The sequence below is a fragment of the Xyrauchen texanus genome, unplaced genomic scaffold (assembly GCF_025860055.1).
Source record: "Xyrauchen texanus isolate HMW12.3.18 unplaced genomic scaffold, RBS_HiC_50CHRs HiC_scaffold_674, whole genome shotgun sequence".
Classification (NCBI taxonomy): Eukaryota; Metazoa; Chordata; class Actinopteri; order Cypriniformes; family Catostomidae; genus Xyrauchen; species Xyrauchen texanus.
This window is the reverse complement of record NW_026266659.1, coordinates 1-25,000: the sequence shown is the minus strand read 5'-3', so window position 1 is coordinate 25,000 and position 25,000 is coordinate 1. Positions and strand designations below refer to the sequence as shown.

At 37.1% G+C, this 25,000-nt stretch overlaps 2 protein-coding genes across 2 annotated transcripts; both read left to right on the top strand.

Annotated features, from left to right (window-relative positions):
- Positions 1 to 304: 304 nt before the first annotated feature.
- On the top strand, positions 305 to 10,334 carry LOC127642525 (phosphoserine aminotransferase-like). The gene is made up of 8 exons (XM_052125157.1): positions 305 to 394; positions 483 to 552; positions 649 to 854; positions 1,659 to 1,831; positions 4,744 to 4,913; positions 8,858 to 8,986; positions 9,492 to 9,629; positions 9,860 to 10,334. The coding sequence occupies exons 2-8, from the start codon at positions 485 to 487 to the stop codon at positions 9,960 to 9,962; spliced, it is 987 nt and encodes a 328-aa protein (XP_051981117.1). The 5' UTR covers positions 305 to 394; positions 483 to 484; the 3' UTR covers positions 9,963 to 10,334.
- Positions 10,335 to 11,524: 1,190 nt separating this feature from the next.
- LOC127642524 (terminal uridylyltransferase 7-like) lies at positions 11,525 to 24,224 on the top strand (the record flags this gene model as incomplete). Its single annotated transcript, XM_052125156.1, has 15 exons — positions 11,525 to 11,573; positions 12,524 to 12,851; positions 12,951 to 13,081; positions 13,963 to 14,073; positions 15,706 to 15,883; positions 15,968 to 16,056; positions 16,788 to 16,839; positions 17,254 to 17,323; positions 17,473 to 17,599; positions 20,312 to 20,431; positions 20,935 to 21,057; positions 21,218 to 21,395; positions 21,496 to 21,848; positions 22,173 to 22,418; positions 24,074 to 24,224. Coding segments are annotated over exons 1-15 (2,260 nt in total), but the record flags the coding sequence as incomplete, so codon positions are not given.
- Positions 24,225 to 25,000: the final 776 nt, after the last annotated feature.

Sequence of the window (25,000 nt, the reverse complement as noted above, 5' to 3'; positions counted from 1 at the left end):
GTGGAGATTTATAGCGAAGAGGACTTAAATATTGATCTCTTTCTCACCCACATTTGTCATATCACTTCAGAAGATTTGGATTTAGCCATGAGTCTTATGGATTGCTTTTATGCTGACGTTGTGATTTTAGAAGATTTGAATGGACCAACAGAGTGGAGATATTCTTCTAAAAATCATCATTGTGTTTTGCAGAAGAAAGTCAGTCATTTCATAAAATCTGGTCTGTTCTTTATACTTGATCATCTGAATTTTTTGGTGAAGCACACCACTATATTGGATGCCAGTACAAACAAATGACGGACAGTTTTTTCAATGCATATTTTCCATTCTTAGGTTTTATTCCAAGCACAAAAAGAGCTACTGGATTACAGTGGGATTGGAATAAGCGTTCTTGGTAAGGATCTTCATTTTTAAATTATGTAGTCATGTTTGTGTAATCCAATGTTTTTGTGTGGTAATTTCTTTTTCCATGCCATACACAGAAATGAGCCACAGATCGTCCGATTTCACCAAGATTTTGAACACCGCTGAAAATCTCCTGCGTGAACTTCTGTGAGTATTCAAGTTTCATGAAACCGGTCTTTCTTAAACGCCTATGGACAGATATTTTTCGCTTGCTTATTTCTTATTTCTGTTCAATCTGTTCAGGAATGTACCTGAAAATTATAAGATACTGTTCCTGCAAGGTGGTGGCTCGGGACAGTTCAGCGCTGTTCCGCTCAATCTAATTAATCTGAAGGAGGACAGGTGTGCTGATTATCTGGTCACAGGTGCATGGTCTGCCAAGGCGGCCAAAGAGGCAGAGAAGTATGGAAAAGTGAATGTGATCCATCCAAAACTGGGAAGTTATACCAGTGAGTCATTAGCATATTGTAAACATTAAAAATAAAATAAAATCACTGATTTTAGAGGCTAGCAGAACTGTATGAGCTTTACACATGGCATTAGTATCTATATAATGATGTGACACTCATTATTCTTTCCTGTGTCTATGTATTTCCTATTGATACAGGAAGTTGGAGCTAACCCCCACATTTTTTAATAATAGCTGTAATACTAAATAAGTTCTTACAGCCATGAAGCACCAATTTGCTATTTGTCAGATGGAGGTGGTATTTATAATTTAGTTCTAGAGAGCATTTTATTAGGCGATTAATTAATTGATATATATATATATATATACCCCAGTGAACATGTGATCAAATTGTTTGGACAATTAATAAACATTGTGGTCCGTTTGGTCTGAAGAGACAGAAGTTTATAAGCAGTGTTGGGAGTAACGCGTTACAAGTAACACACGTTACGTAATTTCCTTTCATTAAATTGTTTTATACACTCACCGAGCACATTATTAAGAACACCTATACATCTACTTATTCATGTGATTATCCAATCAGCCAATCGTGTGGCAGCAGTGCAATGCATAAAATTATGCAGATATGGGTCATGTGCTTCAGTTAATTTTCACATCAACCATTAGAATGGGGGAAAAATTTGATCTTGGTGAGTGTATATTGCTGTTATATCGGCCATCAGCCACCCTGCTCTCTAGATATCTCATTAAATATAGAGATTAAAAGTGTCTTTTCACTGCAGTATGTTGTTGTGAACACCGCTTTGATCCTCGCATGATTGTTATGCAAACTTTCCTTTCTTAGAGATTCCCGACAGTAGCACTTGGTCGTTGAATCCTTCAGCATCATACGTCTACTACTGCTGCAATGAAACTGTGCATGGCGTTGAGTTTAACTTCATCCCTGACACTAAAGGAGTGCTTCTTGTCTGTGATATGTCATCCAACTTCCTCTCAAAGCCAGTAGATGTGTCAAAGGTTGGTGAAATTTCTTCAGCTAACATTTCCACATGATATGACTCCTTTAAGTTACCACTTTTCTGATAAAGATGGTGAAAACTTAAAGTACACACCATGTGGATTTAAATTTACTTGATCATTTTAGAGGTCATTGTACTAGGACAACCATAAACAGTAATGCCTCCTACACACTAGACAACTTGCAAAGACGTCGGATCATGGTACCTTTCATATTACACAACTGTCTGTCTTGTCATTGAAGTCGTAGCATTTTCAAATTACACGAATCGGTGACTGGTGAACACATTACAAAACATTTCACTATTGACGAATCCCCGATGACTCTGCCTGGACTCCAAATTACGTTTCACAACAGAGTACATGTGAGAAGTGCTACGAGATACAAAAACAAATGCATGATCATATTTTTTGCATTTCAGAATATTATGTGTATGTTTTTAATCATATATTTTATTGGTTACAATATGAAAAAGTACCTCCTACTGAAAAATCGACCTATTTGCTTACCTGACTGTCCAAGAGAATTGGCAATTTCTCTCCAACTCTTCTCTTTCTCCACCCGGTTGTGGTACAGTTCAGATGAAACATCAAATAGGCGCTGGTGCTCGTGCCAATGTTCCACAAATTTTTCCTCCATTTCTTCGGTCCAATGAGACTTTCTTGATACCGCAGCCATGCTAGTTGATGTTCAGTTGCAGGTACATCAGGATTCCCACTGAAAGTTCCTGTGCCCCGTTTCTTGCTCTCTCATTGGCTGTATGTCAACGCTACAGTTGTATTCAGTCAAAACATATTTCACATTGCACGATTTGGAATCGAAAACAGGTCCAGATATTTAACATTCTAGATATCTCGCTGACATCGGCGATGATTCGGTGCTTCTCTCAAGTTGCGTCTTTGAGACTTTGCGATCGTCGCACCGATTTGCCTATGATTCCAGGCTTTTGTCGGCGATCTCAACAAAAGAGTCGGCGAGCGAAAATCGGGCTTCAAATCGTGTAGTGTAAACTCGGCATAACTCATCCTCAGTGAAAAAAGATAATTTATTGAAACTAAACTACTCCTTCTGACCTTCCCCTACATTCTGACATCACACATGTAAATACATTTGAACATGTGACAAACACCCACATTTACACGTTGACAATGCCTGTTTAGTGTTCGGAACTTGACCCGCTTAATCATGGTGACTAACATACAAAGGGAAATGACGGAAAGTTTGTCAACATTGAGCTGTTTCACGGCTGTGTGTAGCACCTGCGACTCTGCATATCCTTCTGAAGGATCCTGTTCGAAACAAGTGGCTGAAGTTTATTTTTAACAAGGTCTCTGATTATTTCAGTCTGATCTTGTGCTGGTGCCACATTAGCTGATTTTTCCAATGATTTTCAGGTGTGAGCTTCGCCAGGCCAGGCGGAGGTAGACGATGCACGCATTAGTGTCTCTTAGTGGGATGTCGTTTATCACTTGACCGTCAGGACTCTCTGCTGAGTGAATCGTTCCAGCAACGGAAGAGCACACCAAAACTGATCGATCTGTCGCCGTGGCAGGCTCTTGTGTTCATGTCAAGTGACCCATGAGTTTCTCCGTTTACTGAAGAACGGACAAGACTTCAAGCTGATCTGAATGTTTTATCGCACTCGGCTGCATATCATCACAAACGCTGATTGTAATTCATAGTGATTCTGTCTCCAAGCATTTTCCCCTGTAATTCATCATCAAAACATGGATATAGACTTTTGGCAACTATATTTGATATAGTTGCACATTTAAAATCCAAGCTATTAAATCATTCCTGAGGTAATTTTAGCATGACCGCTTCTTTTGTGTGGATAGCAGCAGAACAGACACTGGTAGGCCGGCGTTAGCAACTTTATGACAGAATTAAACGTGGCTCCACTCTTTCAGATTGTATGTGTGTTTGTGTGTTTGTGTGCTTGTGTGCACAAGAGGGAGAGAGACAGGACTCAGTGACCGTGAATGTACTTTTCAATGCAGAAATAATGCAAAAGCAACTAATGACAAACAGAAATAACTACAATGTGAATTTTACAACTACTCATCCATGTGTAGGATAATGTTCATTTGCAGAGCAACCTCTGACTGGAACATGCATTCTGCACTATGCGGAGATGTTTTGGATAACCGTGACAAAAGTGGTACTCAAATATTTGTACCCGTTGACACATTTTTACAAGTATATAATTTTAACCACTATATAGATGAATGAGCTACGAAAGTCTACGAAATAAAAAAAATGCAACAATGCAACTATTTAAGCCCCTATTTCGAAACAAATCAAACAAATTCAAAACAAATCAGTTACAGGTCCGAAAACATCCTAAATCACCCTGTTGCAATTGTTTATGGTCATGCAGTACACCTGTAGTTATTTCGGTGAGTTTCACTTGACAGAGAATCAGAGAGAGAGTTGAGGTGAGTTAGTATGTTTGTCACCCCTCCACAATTTTGTATCAGCAAGTGACTGACTGAAGAGAGCTACATTTCAGCAAAATGGTCCACAGGTGCGACACAAAATGGCGTTGTTTGGAGTGCAAGTGAGTCGATGGCTTTAGCTGTTTAAAAAAAGAAATAATTAAAAAAAACTATGATTTGACCCCTATAATAGAAACCCCTTGACACTCATTATTTTCACATGCAAATTATCGTGTGATTCACTGGTAGAAGTGGTGAACCTGCAGCAAATCTTTGGCAACAATGGACAAATTGCCACAAATTTGTGGAAATGGTCAGTGGCAAATGTTTGGCAAGTTTTCGGGCAAATTTGTTAAACTTTGGATTTTTGTAAGGGAACTTAATAGATCAAATAGAAACTTGCTAATAAAAATAAACAATTGCATTTAGCCTAATTGGCTAATTTTAAGATTGTGCATTTTTTCTTTCCACAGTTTGGTGTGATATTTGCTGGTGCACAGAAGAATGTTGGTTGTGCTGGTGTGACCATTGTGATTGTAAGAGAGGATTTGTTGGGCAAAGCTTTGAAGGAATGCCCAATTATACTGGACTACCAAGTACAGGCTGGCAATAACTCCCTCTACAACACTCCTCCATGCTTCAGGTATTTATTTTTCTTGTTAATCATGTGTATATCAGTGTTAAAGTTGAATAACTACTATCTTATCTATATTTTTCAGTAGCGTAGGGATAGGGTTAGGGTGTTAATTTATTTTCACAATAGTGTAGCCTATCCAGTAACAAGCTCATTTTTCCAGTGGGTAGAACTGTAGCATCCTAAAACACAGCATTTTTCACATTGTATATTGCGAATGCAGCAATGGAGCAGAGGGAGTATTAAACATCCTTTCTCTCATGCATAGGCATAGATTTAGGTAGGGATGGCGGACATGTCCCTACCGACTTTCAGAAATTTGGAAATGTCCCAACCAATATTTGGGCAATTCTACCATTTAGAAAATATTTTTACTTAATTTTACAATTCATTTTAATTTTCTTGATTATTAACATTTCTCAGCATTGTTATTTATATGTAATTATTGTCGAACCTCTTATAAAGCAGCGCATAAATGCCGTTGTCACGTGGCATCTGTTAGTTTTCTAATATTTTTCCATTTTCTGGAGATTACACCAGCAGATTTGTTTTGTATCTTGGGTCCAATTCTTGAAATATATAGATTTTAACAAGCAAACTTTCCATATACACATATGTCAAAGTCAAAAAACGTCCTGAGTTTTGGATGCAACCCAATGGATGATTCTGCTTTTACGGTGGGTAACTGCCTTCTTGAGGAAGACATCTTTGAATTTGAATGACTGTGCCAGATAAGTGGGTCGATTAATGAAAATGCAATTTCAGATCTTCTTAATTATTTGAGTAAATGCATCTGAGGAAAATGACATGTCTCTCCATATTGCCATCACATTGTCCAACAAGTTTATCGCATATCACATTTTTCTTACATATTGAGCTGCTCTAGTGGTCAGTTCTAAACCTGTTTATTATTTAGAAAAAAAGGTTCGTATTTAATATGGTAAGGCAGAGAAATTGGAAATGGGAATTTTTATATGAGAAAATAATGTTATTTTTGCCTATATTACCAGACTGACTGACTTAATTTTCTTAATACCAAATATGTGCCCTTGCTCTCGTGCACTGGGACAACCAAATCAGTTAATGAGTTGTGTAAGTGAACCGATTAAAATATATGATTCCTTTTATATTTGGCAATGGGCACTACAGTTCATTTTAGAGAGTCTGTTCTTTCGGTTGTTCATGTAAATTAACTAGTTCAGATAGACGATTCATTTAGTCACCTGAGCCCTGTGCAGCCTTATAGGGACTTTGCCTTCTTTTAGACTAATGTGAAATATTTAGTGGATTACTGCTGTTTATCACTATATTTCATTCAGTTATAAGATGGTGTGTTTCTAATTTCTGATTGTATATCAAGTATAAATGTATGTTCTTTACATTATTTACATTATTTACATTATTTATTATTATTTACTGTTACATTATATGTTTAACCCTTTTTTTAAATTAACCATGGTTCTCTTTGAAGTTGGCCTCTTTGACGCTGCATCAGTAGCTGACAGTATGGGAACTCCTCCCAAGAACGATGATTTCTGAAGCCCTTATTGATTCATGCCAATGTCATTGGCAGATGGTGCTTAATGCTCTGCCCTGCATGCGCATGTTATTGTGAGCACATTTTTCTCTTCAGGGTCACAATTTTATCTCTTGTATTCTGCTAAACCTGACCCATCACTTCACCATCTGAGCTAGTACACCTAAACAGAGAGTGGATTATTTTCTTCAAAATGTTTTGCTTCCAACGATCAGCGTATCCTTTACACTTCCATGTTTTACATTTTGTGTATCTATTTTGTGTGTTCAAGAAAATAATCGAAAAAAGCCTTTTAACATACTTTTCACGGTGAAATTTCACAAATGTTGCCCTCCGTGTGAGCGATTATATGCCTCTTTCCAATGAGCATGAGCTCTGCCTTGGTCAAGCCCAGAGGGAAGTCCCCTTCATTGAGACTGACTGCGTTCACAGTGAGCGCATGAAACTCAAGATGCTTCGCTCTTGACTCATTTTCTTTCTGAAAGCTGACCACGGTCCCCACCCTAGAGCACGATTTGTTGCCTGCTCAGGCCTCATGTCCCTCCTCTATTTCAAGAGGGTTCACCTGTTTGGTTTGCCCTTGACGATCTGCATCAAGCAGATCTACCAAGCAAACCTAATGAAGCACATGGACAAAAGCGGCCCATACTTTAAAGAGCCGCGCCACTAACCTGGCGCTCCAGGCTTCAAAGATCACTGCCCCTGTCTATTTACAGATATATGTGTCTCCTGGTTTTGAGCATAAGTTCAACAAGAGATGATCAAAGATACGTGACAAGGACAAGGCCTTTCTGCTTAATGCTCCAGTGATTAATTTCTGGCACTCATCCCAGTGGAAAACCTCCTTCTAGGTGGGGCAAGCATTTCTGATGGTCTGAGGACCTAGAAGGGAGGACTAAAGCCTATGGAACAGTCCACTGCAGCTTCAAAGAATTCCCGGAACACTCTTCTGTGTCCCCAAGCCCTTGCTCTCCCTGCTGCTGCATGCTGAGTTTGAGAACATGTTTTCAGTTCTGTAACTGTTTGCACTGCTGTTGGCAGCATGCCACATGTTTGCCATGTTCTAATAAAGTTTACAAACCTTGTTGTTTGTCACGAGGCCCAAATAAGCTCTGCCAAAAACAGACAAGTTGGGCAACGTTATGTCGCCAGCGGTCTCTGGGGAGCCCATTAGCACGTTATGCAGATGGCTGGCATGACCTTTCTCAGTTCTCCAGCTGGGTACTGAAAACAGTCAAGCTCAGCTATTTGATGCAGTTCGTGATGTGGCCGCCTTGCTTCAACAGCGTTCTGTCAGTGTCTCCTCACCAAAGATATGATCGAGAGCATGCCTGTGTGTGATACACTGAAAGGCTTCTACAGCTGTTATTTTCTGGTTGCCAAAAAGAACTGTAAGCTGTGGCCCATACTGAACTTGAGGCACTTGAACCAGACACTCATGAAGTCTCCATTCAAGATATTGACTCTGAGACAGAATTTTTTTCATGCCTGTATGTTAGACTGCCCATACTGTTACACTGTTCCAACTCGGGCTGAAATGCCCTGTGCGACAGTCGTCCTGTCTTCAGCACTTGGATAGGTGCTCGAACGATGTGACACAAATTGCCTAGAACTCCTCGCAGTCCTCTTGGCACTGAAAGCTTTTTGGACAGATGTGCAAGGCCTTCACATTTTGATCCACATGGACAGCACTGCGGTTGTGGTGTACGTAAATCACCAGGAAGGAGTTTGTTTGCACCCAACATCGAATTCTCCTCTGAAACGAGTCTCATCTCCTGTCACTAGGTGTGATAAACATCCCCAGTCACCTGCACTGTGGGGCAGACTTACTCTTGCATCAAGGGAGTCAGAACAGGGGAATATACACTTCTTCCTCAGACAGTTCAGAGGAATTGGAAGGTATTTGGTGAAGCCGAGGTGGACCTTTTTGTCTTTTGGAAGACAAGGAAACTGTGCAGTTGGTTGTGCCGGATGTAGAGCTGTTGGATGCTACCTCATGGAAAATTCCCTTAAGGAGGAATCTCTTGCAAGCTCAAGGCATGATCTGGCATCCCCAGTCGGCACTGTGAAAACATTATGTCTGGACCCTGAACGGGGCTTGTGTGACACTCAGGGGTTGCTGCAGCCAATGCTCCACAATACTGCAGGCTAGTGCCCTCTCGACTAGGTGGATCTGAAGTGGTGCCTTTTCGCTGACCTTCAGACCTTGTCAGTCAAAGACTCTTGCTTCGAGATTGGATTGCGCTTGTGTGAAGCCATTTTCAAGCCTAGGCAAGGTTTATATTTATATTTATATAACTTTCTTTTTTTTTTTTAAGTCTGGGCATGTTTTCAATGCATTGAATTAAGGAGACTTCCAAATATTCCAATTCATATCAATATGTAGTAACAACTTTTACGTGTTTGTTTGTTACAGTATTTACATCATGGGTTTGGTTCTGGAGTGGATCCGGAACAGTGGAGGGGCAGATGCCATGGAACAACTAAACAAACAGAAATCTGCCATGATTTATGACATCATCAACAGCTCCAATGGATTCTACTTGTATGTGAGATTATCTGAACATCATTACTTGTTGGAGCCCAGTTTTAGACATTTTAAGACCAGAAGGAACATTGTAGGGCTTTTGCCATTTTATTATATAGCTAATAGACTTCAGTTTACATCACAGGGCATGATTTTTAGCTTGGTGGTATAAGGTAGATGGACATTCTCATTCCAGAGAGAATTTTAGTTGACAAAAATGTGGATACACCTCTGTGTGCAAAATAAGTCATAAATGTTTTTGGTTTGGAAGAATGACTACAATTTTAAATGATATCTGCCAAAACATTTTTTTGTAATTTTAGCAGTATACCAGCATATGTGGTAGATGACCTCAAAGCTAACATTTCTAGAATTCAAATTAAATGTAACCTTTTAAAAAAATTATTATAGACAGTTACTCTTATTTTAATTTCACATCTTGCTGTAATGGTTTCACAAGCACTTTGATAGTTTTTGTCACAATGGCATTTTTACACCCCTTCATTGACTTTATTGATTTCAGTTGCCCTGTCGATGAGGCGTGTCGAAGCCGGATGAACATTCCCTTCCGCATTGGAAAAAAGGAAGGAGACGAAAGCCTTGAAAAGCTATTTCTGGATGGTGCTTCAAAACTTGGAATGATTTCACTGAAAGGACACAGGTGTTGTGTGAAAATTAGGAGAATATTACACAACTATTTTTGTAATTCAAGCTTATAGGTATAGATCTTGGAGTTAAGAGACTAACATTTTTGTTGAGTGTTGATATTGCACAAACTACAAAGAATAACTCCCGATTACACATGATGTATCCGTATACAGATTAAGAAATGTTGAATCTAGTATCATATTACCATTTCTGTAACCACATGTTTTTTTTTTTTTTTTGCAGGTCTGTTGGTGGTATCCGAGTTTCCTTGTACAATGCAGTGACTGTTGAAGATGTGAAGGCTCTTGCTACATATATGGAAGAATTCCTAAGGAATCACCAGTAGCCTAAAGTTGTTTAGGCTAGTAGTAGTTTTTTATTTAGAAGGGTTTCTGGATTGTGGCTTCATTAGGCTGAAGTAATACTAACAGCTATGCAGCAATAATTGCAACAAGTTGTAGCAGGGGAATGGAATATAACAAGGAATCTAATCATGTCCTCTTCGAATTACAAATTGTTGTCATTTTTGCTTTGTGATTTAAAACATTTTTATTTTACACAACTAAGCCTTTTCTAAATCTAGTGTGCCTTAATGCTTGTAAAAATTGTTATTCTAAAACATTCCATGTTTTTAATGTTGCAAATTTGTTTTACAAATGTATAAGTGAAGGAATACATAGAATGTGATACATGCAAAAGAAAATAAAAATACTATTATGCCCTAAAATCACTGCAATGGTTATTCTTGAATGGGACAATATAGTCCTTTAAGAATGTGGACAATATGATATATTTCATATAAACACACGTTACATGGCCAAAATTATTGGGACATTCTAGGTGGGAATATTTGTGGAATTTCAATAATCTTTTGTAAATCTAATGAGTTTCTGCAGTAACACAACCTCCAAACTTGGGGCAAACCAAGATCCCAGGATGTGAGGCTTTACTTAGAAGACACACTTTACCCAAAGTTGCTCCAGGGAGACCAATTATTAAATTGATATACTGCAAGGTTCAATGAGCTTTAATCCACATGCCTTTTCAGAACCATAGCATTGTGTGTATACATACAATGGTATTACTATCTGATATCATCACTGTACCATAGTATCACCACAAAAATGTTGTAAGGGTGGACAAGATGGCTGGGTAAGAGGGCTGAGGGGGGCATAGCACCCCTGGGATTTGCCTCAAGCCTAATGCCCCCACCCTGACTGACGTGAAAACGATCAACGTTTGCCCCCTAAACATACAAGCACTCCACAAAGATTGCAGCTTAGTAGATGAAAATTAAAGTCATACATTTAAAGTTAATTTTGGGAGTAAATAAAATAAGATGTGTGAATAAGATCATGTGCGTGGAAAGTGCTTTATTGCGTGGATTAGTGCTTTATTTTTTATCAGTATACACTGATTTTTAGATTACGATCAGGAAATAACTTTTATTTTGACACGGTGAAAGAACCGGTAGTAGAAAAGAATCGCCAGTTACAACAGAGACCTCTTATTCCATTGTTATTCTGCTGAGGAGACAAGAGTCTGCTTTTTTTAAATGGGTGTCTATGGAGGAGATGATTCGGAGTACTGAAAAAAATGCTTTTGTGAGGAAACGGCTCAACACTTAATGAATTGACCGCCTGTTCGCAAATTTTCAACATGTTTCACACTAAAAAATCCACTTGGAATGAACTATGTGTGGAGTTTACTACGACTGAATTGCTGTTTTAGAAGAGAATACACGGACAGTTTTGAGACCGGTAGCTGTCAGTTTACGGCTCTCATTCATTTGTACGTTATCCGCAAACGGTGACTTATTGTCGTAACACGCTACTTGACTGGTAAGCTCTCCCCTAAGATAGAACCGCGGAGGTTGTTAGAACATATAGATATAAAACATCTCTTGAGTTACGCAGCGTTTGAGAAAGCAACAGTGATTGTAATATACATATTCATGGTAAGCCATTAAAAAGATTTTAAATTCATACTTCATTTATGCGTTGGTAAGAACTTAATGCACATTTGTTTACCTTTTTATATGAAATGATATTGTTTAAATATTAAATGATTTGACAGAAGTGTAACGGTCGGTGGGATTCAGGATAAGGTTGGTGAATATTGAAAACAAACGCCTGCATGCATGTTCGCTGTGAAGCTTGCGGGAATCAAAGATGATCTCATTTGTAAGGCAAGATTAACGTTAATTAATAGTCGGTGAGTGCAGCATTTCCACATTATTAAACATACTGTTCTTTTATCTTCTGTTAGTTTGATACATACATGACAATTCTTCCGATACTTCTCATGAGTTGTTCTTTGTCCTCGGCAGTTAAATTGTTACAAGAAACTTAACTTATTAATTTTTTTACTATTTGATGATGCATTCAGACGATACATGTGCGAAGCCAAGATAAAAATTAGGAATAAAGCACATTTGGATCAAATCTGACCAGTTGTATCTTAAAATTAGACCTAAAATATCTTTGTTTATGCATGTGTGCCAGGGGCGTAGAATACGCAGGGGACATGCCCCCCTCACTTTCAATAAAACCACACGCAATTTTTCACAGGGTTTACATTGTAATGTGTAAATGCAAAAGTTAAAATTCACTGATCAATCTTGTAATTAATTAAAAAAAAAATAATCAATTGAGAGCCTTAAAATATATATCTTTTATATTTATGTTCATCCTGGGCTAATCGTTCTGTCCCCCTCACTTTTGAAATGATTGCTACGCCCCTGCATGTGAGCCACTGCTTTTGACAGTTTATAATACATTTGAATTTAGTGATCATAATGGGAATGCTTGGGTTATCACTGAATTCAACTGGGAACTGTAAAAAAGGTTCAATCTGTTCTTCTTTGTTTATTCTCTGTGTTATCTAATTCTTCCTCCATTATTCCAGACAGCAAAGAAAATGAGTGACAAGGGAAACAGGAAGTTCTCTCCTCGATACAGAAGGCAGGAGGCGGCGGATGAAGCAGAGAGCTGGAGGAGCCCGCCAGGACGAGAGAATGTGAGATATGAGCACAGTTATAGTCCTAGAACCAACATTAGAGCCTGTGACAGTGACGGGAACAGAAGAGCCAAAGTCTCGCTGTCATACGGCTCTCCTGAAGGAAAAGCGTTTGGACAGAGTCCATCTCACACTGACCGAATCCAGAGGGGCTCACCTGCTGATCGCAAGAACTGGAGACAACCACCACGAGATGGACAGAAACAAGACATTCTTGGTAAAACAAATAGATGAAATATAACCATGTGATGAGGTCATGATGTGACTAAAACCATGTGATGGAAATGTGACTGAAATTTGTCTGTCTGTCTATCAGATAGCAGGCAGAGCTGGAGGGAGAGGAACAGAATCGTGTCAATTGAAAGGTGCCTCACGAGACGGGATCTTATAGAGCTCTGTTTGGAAGTAGATAGCAGTGATTGCAACAGTGTTGTTCAAAACAAAGAGGTTAGTTAGTTATGGACCAACCGGTTAAACATTTTAAAACGTTAACTGGGCAAAATGCAAAAAGATGCATGCCATGCTTAAAGGACTATTCCAGGTTCGATACAATTTAAGCACAGTCGACAACATTTGTGGCCTAATGTTGATTACCACTAGAAATGATTTTGACTCATCCCTGCCTCTGTGAGGCACTTGCAATGGAAATGAATGAGGGCCAATTCGTAAATGTTAACATATTGTTAACATAATGTTAACTTTAATAAAAAATGTTACATACATATATTTAACTTTGTTAAATATGCTAAATGAGTGTTTTCAAAGTACAATAGCGCTCTTGTATAGTAGTTATATATTTTTGTCGCGATTTCTTCAATTCTCATGCCAAGTTTGTATTTTGAATCGAACTTTAATTTTGAATTGAATGCTTTTCCGTTCTGTGTTTTTGATGGCAGATTTGCACCTCTGGTTATGACATTGGTTAGATGGCACAGTGCGATTTAATTATATAAATTGATAGACTGCAGGTGCTGCACACTTCACAGTAAATGTGCACTCTGTCATCTACTACAACAAGCACAGCGCAATGCTCATAAAATGTGTTTGATCATTCTGTGTTTTCAGCTTAAAAGCGGCCTCACACGTTCTTATGTGTGCTGAAGCACACCGCACATGCACACTGTATTTATTTTATTTGCCAGTTTAATAATCACAATAGGACATATCACTATTTTAATTTGATTAATTGTCCATTTCAGTGTAAAGGTAGTGAGGGCGGCTCATACGCATGTGAGCATTTCAAAGCAGCTGTTGTCAAGTCAGTAGTGTAAAACAAGTACCATATTTGATTTCAAGATTTTCAAGCTGTTTTTATGTGTTTTGAATAGAAGTCAAGCATCAGTCTCGAGTATAAGTGTGACAAATGTAAAGTGTGCTTTGATGACCTCTCACCAGCTGTCAACCACATCAGAGAAAGATCCCACAGAAGGAAAGCCAAGGTGAGGAAGCAATCATTTGTAAAATTGAGACATTGTGTTAAAAGTCTGTTGCTCTCTAGTAACTGTGGTTGAAACATAGAATTGCATGCAACTTGTGGAAGAACACTTTATGTGAGTTGTGTCTCAGCTCTGCTCTTCTGCACGGATTAATCTCATGCTTTGAGGAGTCAGAGATATTTACCTGCCGAGCAGGAGTCACGTGCTGTTTTCATGTTGATGTTATGTTATTCATTTAAACATTAATAACCGAAATATGAATGGCTTTGAGGAAGATAAACAACACTCTTATTTGCACTTATTTAGCACTTTCTGACACTCAAAACACTTTTACATAGAGAACAGGGGACTCTCCTATTACAAGTATATTTCAATATGAGTATTCAAGTGATTTATCTATTATTAATGTCAGTATTGTACTAGGGCTGGGTGATATGCAAAACATTTTTTAAACTGTTTGCAGATGACTGGAAGAGTGAGAACTCTTTACATGCACATGCTCCATGAGACACACTAGCACCTTTGAACAAACAGTGAATCAGACACGTGCATTGACAGCTGTTTTTTCGTCTGTTCTTAATTGAACCAAGTGTTTCTTCAAGTGCAGAATCACACATTGTGACTACCCTCCCTAGCAACCGAGCCAATTTGGTTGCTTAGGAGACCTGGCTGGAGTCACTCAGCATGCTCTGGATTCAAACTTGTGACTCCAGGGGTGGTAGACAGTGTCTTTACACGCTGAGCTACCCAGGCCCCCGAATAATGTCTCTTTTAATAACTTTTCTATTCTCTACACAAAAAATAAACATTTAATTCTATTCATACATAGCACAGATGAGGTAAAGTCATTAGAGTCTCTTTCATAAACATGGGGCTCATTTACACACTTTTTACAGAATTGCCGTTTTTAGCACGTGTTCAACAAAATCAATGTAAATACTTGTAATAGTACAAATTTTGTTTTATGTGACAAAAAAATTATGTATGAAATGTAATATGTTATTTATTGATTGAAAACATGGATTTGTTCATTTTCAAAAAGCCGAAATGTGACATGATGAGAAACTAATAAATATAATTAGTCGAATTTACAAGGTCCCCCTTGTTAGAAGGTCCCCTGTATAATTAATAGCATTAGCTTGAAGTTAATTTTCATATGGAAGCAAAAGGGACATTATAACTGAAATATACCCATATGAATAAATATTGAATCAAATTGAGAGCTTGTGAATCGGAATTGAATGGGGAAATCTAACCTAAACACTTTATATCGTTGCCACAATATATATCGTCATATCGCCCAGCCATAATGGCAAGTAAACAACTTAACCAAACAGTTAACAGATAAACAAACTTTCAGACTGCAGCAGTGCTGTCCTGAACTGTGCGACATACAGAGGCTGTAAATACACTGCACACCAACAAAACAGTTACTTGATTTGAGTGTGGATTTTGTAGTTACTACAATTTTCTCAAAAACTGGTTATAGTTGAGCGAGACCTTTCTGTCACTGGGCAACCTACAGTCGGCCGATAGGTTTCTAATCTAAAAGAGGAGAAAGACATACTATACTATGGTACTTGCCACAGACTGCTCTGCTAGTATTCATTGTTTAAATATGTCCTCCCTATACAGGAACTGCAGAAGTTGACACTGCTGTTGAATATACCACCTCCTGGAAAAGCACAATGTAATTCAATCAGCTCCGCTATAGAGAGTGTCATCGGCAAATATGGTTTCAATGATCAGGATTTGAAACAACGGCAGAGTATTCTTACTCTCATTGAACAAATCCTTCGACCCGTCCTACCGGGTATGTAGCAGCATAGTAGTAAATGTAAAACTTCTTGAATGCTTGATTCAGTGGTTCCTCAATAGGTTTTTATTTCTCCTGCAGAATGCCAGTTCAGGTTATATGGATCATCTTGCACCAAGTTTGGTTTCAAGGATTCAGATGTAAACATTGATGTGAAGTTTCCATCCCATGTGAGTAGAGAGTGCTTATAGAATATCTCTGCATCTATTTCGATAGATCCAAGTGTTTGCATGTACAAATGTACATTTAGAACAGTCATTTTAATGCAAAAGTGTTCGGCAGATTGTGGGTGGATGAATCAATCCTCTGTGCAATTGATACTTTTAATGGTTGTTTCTGTGTTTTGGGCAGAATTGTGCCTGTTTTGAAGAAAGACAGTTAAAATGTTTTGATTTTACTTAATTATAATTACTCTCATCATATTTCTCCAATTACTAAAATGGATATAGAGATTATTTGGACAGTGCTTTCCTTGATTTCACCATTTCTTCCCTTCTTAAAACACCAGCCAAATACTGCATTTACTGTACAGTGCCATAATAACTAGACCAAACTAGCTATTAAACTCCAGCTATTACAGGCATCACATAATGAAGTATATCAGTTATTGAGGCTCCTATCACATCTGTGTTTGACTGTTATTGGCTCTAACTTGTGATGCACAGCGAATTGTCTTTGGCAATTGGGCAGCAGTATCTCAGTATGTTGTGTGTAAATGTAGATAACACAAACTACATCAAGTACATTTTATAGTAGCTATTAATTAGGTTCCTTTCCCAAACCACAAAAGGTTTTCTCAGCGTTTGATGCATAGTTCAAGTTTTGAATGCACATTATCATTTGCTTTGCTACTGAGTTTTGGTGTTTTTTTTTTAAAAAAGGGAAACAAATCTCTCAACAGTTGCAGCACCCAGATGTTCTCCTCCTTGCTCAAGAGCATCTCTCTAAAAGTGGTAAGCTGCTTTTCGTTTTTTACATTTAGATTTGTTTAAGTAATTAAAATGCATTTCTTTTTATTTCATTGGTGCAGACTATTGTTGTTTTTCATTTTTCATTTATTTAATGATGTCTCTTTAGTTAAATTCTATTATTATTTATGTATTTGTTTTGTGAGGAATTTGTAAAGTACTTGTGTGTGGGTTTTAATTGGCCATGGTAAAAGCAGAGGGGGGATATTGGGAATATTTTCAAGAATGTCATTTTAGAAAAAAATTATTATAATAATTTAGAATTTTTAAAAACTTATATAGACAGATATTCATTACTCAAAGTCTTTTTTTAAGTATTTATAAAAATAATTGTTTGATTTATTTCAAGAGAAGGGAAGGGTTCGTCTTTACTAGTCTTACCAAGTTGTATTTCCACAGCTCTGTTTGTTAGTGTGGAGGGAGACTTTCATAAGAGGATGCCGGTTGTTGTTTGCAAAGAGAAATCAAGGTGTGTGTTTCCTCTCCTATTTCATATCCTTCAATTCATAAGCTATCCATTTAGCCTAGCTTTACTATATTGACAAGCCTTTTTATATGATTATACACAATCATATGCCAATTTAAACATTGTTGCTGTATTTTTTTTGTTCTCCAAAGTGGTCTAATATGTAGAGTCAGTGCAGGCAATGAAAGTGCATGCCTGACAACAGCATATCTGACTGAGCTGGCGAGTCAGGAACCACAGCTCATCCCTCTGACTGTATGCTTCAGACACTGGGCCAAGGTAACACACATTTATACTAGATGTCGATCGACAGTGGATTTTGCTGGTACTGATAACAAAGGTGGCGGAAAATGCCAATAGTTTTAAAATGTGTTTATACAATGTTAAAACATTTTCTATATCATTCCTAACTATGACGGGCACAGACACAGATATTAAATAGTCCAAAATGTATAAAATCCCAGATGCAGTTCATTGTGCATCCAAACACAATAAATACACTTACTTATTTTGGGACTCTTATTTTGAAATTATGCTGAATTGGGTCAGTTATTATGCTCTAAATTGAAGTATTTACCAAATTAAAAAAAGTTTTATGGCCTATAAATTCACCAGAATTAGGAATTTATATAAATATTGTGTATATTTACACTACCAGTCTAAAGTTTTGAAACTCTTGACTGAAATGTTTCTCATGATCTTAAAAATCTTTTGCTCTGAAGGCGTATGCTTAAATGTTTGAAATTAATTTTGTAGACAAAAATATAATTGTGGCACCATATTAATTTATTTCATTATAAAACGAAAGTTTTTGAAATTGGTGACTTTACCAAATTATATGAAATTGATGAAATTACCAAATAATAAAGCGGCCAGTAAGTGCCCAACATAGATGGGAAGATAGTTTCTTTGGATGTATTATTTATAGGTAATATGTGTTTGAGTAAAATTAACATTTTTGTTTTATTCTATAAAGTACTGACAACATTTCTACCAGTCTTCCTCTTGATCACGTTCCAGAGGTTTTCAATGGGGTTCAGGTCTGGAGATTGGGATGGCCATAACAGGGTCTTGGTCAATCAAGGTGTAGATGAAGGACCACCGGATCAAGATCCTGTCATGGCCATCCCAATCTCCAGACCTGAACCCCATTGAAAACCTCTGGAATGTGTAAGACTGGTAGTGAGCATGCCAAGACACATGACATGTGGTTATTCCACCAAATATTGATTTATGAACACTTCCTAAGTTAAAACATTAGTATTGTGTTGTTTAAAAATGAATATGAACTTGTTTTTGCAGCTTCGATGTCTGAAAACACTGCATTTTTTTTTGTTATTTTGACCAGTTGTAATTTTCTGCAAATAAGTGCTCTAAATGACAATATTGTTATTTGGAATTTGGGAGAAATGTTGTCAGTACTTTATAGAATAAAACAAAAATGTTAATTTTACTCAAACGCATACCTAGAAATAATAAATTCAGAGAAACTGATTATTTTGCTGTGATCTCTTAATTTTTTCCAGAGTGACATCAGGGGTTCTAAATTGAAGCAATTGCATGCAAAGTAAAATGTGATAATATGGAAGCGTGCTCATCAGCACATACATTGTGCCTCCAACTTCATATCTTGAAAATAATCATACAAACCTTCAACTGGGTTTAATATATATATATAGCTATATATAAAATAATCATACAAACCTACATAAACCATACACCCAGATGAAGGTTTGTATGATTATTTTATATATAGCTATATATATATATTAAACCCAGTTGAAGGTTTGTATGATTATTTTCAAGATATGAAGTTGGAGGCACAATGTATGTGCTGATGAGCACGCTTCCATATTATCACATTTTACTTTGCATGCAATTGCTTCAATTTAGAACCCCTGATGATCTAATCAAACTAACAAGGAGGAATACAAAAAAAACTGTAAGTATAGGTGTCGATTTTTGCAGATAACCAATAGTTCCAAAAAGCAATTATCGCACCGATTAATCGGTAAATAAGATATAAAAATCTTCCTCTAATTTGAACAGTGCCATTTGTAATATTATACAGTATGTACTGTAGTTTTAAAAAAAATAAGGCATGTCTGGAAGTAATATATGCTACTAATAGCACATCAAATGGAAGACCACTCGAGTTAAATTCTATAGTCTATTTCTCTTGCTGTGCAAATGCACATGCTTAAAGGGATAGATCTCTCATCATTTACTCACCCTCATGCCATCCATGATGTGTATGACTTTTTCTTCAGCAGAACACAAATTAAGATTTTTAGAAGAATATTTCAGCTCTGTACATCCACATAATGCAAGTAATCATGACCAAAACTTTGAAGCTCCAAAAAGCACATTAAGGCGGCATAAAATAACATATGTGTCTTCTGAAGCGATCCAATCGGTTTTGGGTTAAACGGCAAAATATAACTTTTTATAACTTAAAAATAAACTGCAATTGCAGTTTCTAGACGCAATCATGATTTCAAGCTTAATTACACTGTAATCGAGCTTGAAATCATGATCGCCAAGGAAACTGCTGTTGTCAAGATTTATAGTGGATTTATATTTTGGTCTTTTCTCAACCAAAAAAACAATTGGATTGCTTCAGAAGACATGGATTAAACCATTGGATTAGTTTTATGTTGCCTTTTTGTGCTATTTAGAGCTTCATAGGCTTGGTCACCATTCACTTGCATTGTATGGGCCTACAGAGATGAGATATTCTTCAAAAAATCTTTGAGTTCTGCAGAAGAAAGTAAGCCATACATATCTGGGATGGTATGAGGGTGAGTAAATGATGAGAGAATTATCTTTGTGTGATCTATTCCTTTTAAAATTGCAACTCAGTGTTGTCTGAGAGATATTTTGTTTCTTTGTTAAATAGGCAACATTTTATCTTATCATAAAACTCTGTGTGTGTGTGTGTTTATTTGTAGATCTTAAAAATATGTGATATGTTTGTTGTTTATGAATCAGATTTGTGATGTGGATCAGATTGAAGAAGGTGGACTTCCGTCCTATTGCTTTGCCCTCATGGTCATCAGCTTCCTGCAACGACGCAAGGAACCTCTCTTACCTTCATACCTGGAGTCTGTGGTGTGTCAGTCTATTTTAATTCATAAAATGAAAAGTTTATAAGACCAACGTATAGTTGATGCAGCTAGAAGCCTTCGGACATGCAACATTGGATAATGTACAGTTAGTCGTTTATTATTGTGATAATGATCAGCTGATTATACAGTATATTATCCTTATCACATGGCTGGTTACCAAAGAAATAAATATATAGACATGAAATATTGATTAAGTTTAAATGATTTTATTAAGAGAAATGAAAGTCAATGTGGTGTAATACTAGAGACAATTAGCACAGATAAGTTGGAAATCATTCAGTTATGGGTGTGATCATTATTGAGCAAAATGCCACGATTGACCAATCAGTATCAAGTGTTTCAGAGAGTTGTGTAACAAACAACAATATGGCATTTAATCCACCCATAAGATACAATCTCAAACTAGAAGATTTAGAAAATTGTTATAAAGGGTCACTAATATTTATTAAGTTTATTGAATCTGACTGATGTTGTGTCTGGTTTTAGGGTTTGCCCTTGAGTAAACTGAAGGGTTTCTCCTTAACTGGTGTTGAAAAGGGGCATGTGCTCTGGGTGTTTGATCAAACCAACAATGATTCATCTTGTGAAAAAGTCATCAGGAAGGGAAAGGTTAGTGTGTTCCTAGATAATTCTGTTTTGTTCATCGCAAGGCACACTGGAAGATCAAATACATTGCGGCCAATCCAAAAGAAAACAAAACTACTATAATAGTTCAGTTCTTTACCAACTGGTTCATAGTTCTGATTTATGTTTTACATTTTTTCAATAGGTTCCTCTGGTTTTTAAAGACCACAGTCCTTCTGTTCCATTAGGGAAGCTTTGGGTTGAGTTATTACGATATTATTCACTGGAGTTTCGAATACCAGAGAAAGTCATTAGTGTGCGAACCAATGGCGAACTATGGCGTGATCTTAAAGACTGGCCTAGGAAACGGATTGCAATAGAAGGTCTGTATCCATGACAATCCACAAGACCATCGTTGAACTGTAGTTACATTTTATATTGGTTCCTGATCAACAGAAACCAATCAAGATTTTCTTTTTTCAGATCCGTTTGCCGTCCAGAGGAACGTGGCTCGGACGTTGAATAGCCAGCTGATGTTTGAATACTTCTTGCATTGTCTCAAAACATCATATAAGTACTTTGCTTCTCCTGCTAAATCCCCTTCAGGCAAAACCAGTTCTAATAGGCGAACTGACAACACTGTACATATCAAGCAACAGTCTAAGAGTGACACAAATCATGTTGATTCAGCATTGAGAAGCACAAAAGTGTCCGCTGAGGGTTCGGTAAGGAAACAAGCAAGATGCAGTCCAGATCATGCAGAACATCTGGAAGACTCAGACCGTATGATTGAGCTAGAACAGGATGATGAGGAAGAATTTGACACTGACAGTGAGGTATGAAATGGGCGTAAAGGAATATTCCATGTTCAGTGCAAGTTAAGATCAATCGACAGCATTTGGGGTGTAATGTTTTACCACAAAAATGTATTTGAACTTTTCTAGTTTTTCACATTTCTGATGGATACGTTTTTGGATAAGTCCTGACCTCCTTTTCCCATTGAGTATCTTATATGTCACATTACAGAAGTAAAACTGGGTGCGAATGCTGTGACCTGTTGACTAATGACATTTAAATTGCATTGCAAATGGGAAATACTGAAGATGCAGTTCTTGTATTCAGGTGCTCCTATTCATCCTAAAAGTTCTTGACCTTTATAGGCTGAAGACGATGAAGATGATGATGAAGATGACGACATGGAGCTTGATGAATCCGGGTGTGATAATTGGGGTGATGAGATCTTCCCCTTCGACCGGGAGACGAGTGATGTGATGGGCTCAGATTCAGACCCAGAGGAAAATAAACCCCAGGCAGAGCTGTCCAAATCTCTATCACCTGCCCAAACACAGTCAGACCCTGAAGGCTTTCATTATGTCTTCAACAAGCGAGTGTTGAGTGATGGCAAGGTAGGTGCAGCTAATAAATCAGATCTCACAGTCTCGCCTCATCGCTGCCTAAAGATAAGGCCAGAATATGAATGTTTTGTGGTCCTGTTTGTTCAGATAATGTTTACCTTGTTTTAAGATATATGATACCAAATATAAATGGATTGGGCAGCAAATATTAAAGGCCAATAACTGTTTCCGATGGGCGACACTGTTTTCTTCCTTAATTGGGTGCTTGACAGTTCACAAAGCCAAATCTTCCATTGAGCCGCATTCAAATTTCAGGACTTTTCTTATTGGAAACTTGCTTAAATCTGTTAATTCCAAGGATTCACACCCAACATGAGTGATAATCCAGTTTAGCAAAAACGAATTCTTCTCAAGTAATTGAAAATGCAGGAAGAATTCTATTTGGGGAATTGTTATTTATGGTGCATCCAAAGCATTTTGGAATGATCGTATGTACAAGTTGAGCCACCACAAAGTCGTATTTACCAGTGGGAAAGTCTGGATTTTCTTTAAGCCCCAACTTTCCGAGTTTGGGGGCATGTCGATCAAAGAATCATGAAAGAAGCAAACTGGTATTGGTAATAATTCAGTTTTGCTTGTGGGTTTTGACTGTATAGTTTAGTTTGTATGCATATTTGTATTTTAATAAAGAATAGCAAAAACGTTTGCCAGAAGATGAGACTCATTTAGTTGGTTTATGAGGGGACTGGCGTGTGCAACAAAACAATATTTTTCATCATATGTGCCATAACGAGAATTATAAAATAGATAACATATCATTTATTGTACAGTACACACCTAATGCGTAGCTTTGCTCTTCATTTTGTTGCTTTGGTGCCAAAAAAAGCTTCTTTGTCAGCATGTAAAAAAAATAGCAAAATGGGTACATTCTTTCCTAATAAAATCACTTACGACCTCATCAGTACGAACTTCCCAGGAGGACTTGATGCTGCGTTTAAGACCCATTGTACCTGATCAGTTAGAGAGCAAATCTAGGCCTTTTCCATGTCTCCCTGTTAATATGCTAATTGCTATTCTACCTGCTTATTCTATTTCTATAATTTTGAGGAAAGGGATAGTATCAGATGAGCTGTATTATTAAAGGAATATTTCTGGGTTTAGTTGAAGTTGAGCTCAGTTGACTGCATTTGTGGCATAATATCGATTACCACAAAGTGTATTTCGACCCGTCCCATATTTTCTTAAAAAAAATTGAGGAAAGTAATTGAGGTTACAGTGATGCACTTACAATAGTGATTGGGACCAATTTTTGGACGGTTTAAAAGCAAATAATTTTATAAAAGCATTCTCATTAATTCTGTTAAGACTTGTGTATTATTTGAGCTGTAAAGTTGTTTAAATTGTCGTTTTATGGTCGTTTTTGGCGTTATGTTGACATACGGCGTAGAATTAATGCAAGTGCTTTTATAAAATTATAAGATTCACATTTCTGTCTTTTTAAACCTTCTAAAAATTGGCTCCATTCACTTCCAATTTAAGTCCCTCACTGGAACCGATTTTTGGCTTTTTTTTTTTTAAAGAAACTGAGAGATGGGTCTAAATAAATGTTTGTGGTAATCAACATTATGGCACAAATGCTGTTGATTGAGCATAACTTGTATTGAACCCGGAATATTCCTTTAACTAACCTTCTTCCTCTCTGTTAGTCACACATTCTAGTGTGCAGCCTCTGTAAGAGTGATGGACATTTAAAACAGGACTGTCCTGAAGACTTCAAGCGAATGGAAATAGAACGGCTTCCACCTTTGACTCCAGAATTCTGCAAGACACTCAGTGAAGTCTGTGAGCAGTGCTACCGTAAGTACACTGGGAATGTATTTTGAAATGGAAATGTTGTTTTTGAGGCATCTTGAGAGTGGAATGTAGCCTGGACAAAACCGATTTCTTAGTCTTAGTGAGTCGAAAATGTTGAAATCTCAATGAAAATCAGGATTTTTCACGTTTTTCATTTAAACTTAAAAACATTTAATATATTCTGTGTTTCTTGGTCATTATTTCTAATCAGATTTCTAGGATTATTTTTAAACAACAGTTAATATTTGATATTGATCATGTTAACTCCTTTGTACAAAAGGTCGAATTTCCTTGCTTCCGTTGAAGCACACAAGACCTTTTGGAACGTTCTCAAATCATGCTGGATAACATGGATCGACATGTTAGTGTCCATGCCAGCTTGAGGGCAAATCTGTGATTTAAAGTAAAAGGGAAACAACAAATATAAAGACATTTTGAAATTCAAGTTAATTTTTCAATTCAACTAAAAATATATTTTAATACAATTTATAATGAAAAATGTTGTGTTAAGGATCATTGACAAATAAGGTTTTCCAAGGTTATAAAAAGAAAAGTCTTACAAATCTAGTTCAAAACTTGTCAAGTTCACAGAAATGTTATCTTGGTGTGCACAATTTGGTTTCATACATATAAATAAATAACCAAAAGACCATTAGAAATTCATACATTTGTTCTACAAAAAAAATCTAATCAATGACTCAAATGTCATGTGGTGTAACGTTTTCTCACTGTTACACCACATGACCTGAACAAAATGTGCATTTTCATAAATGCAAAAT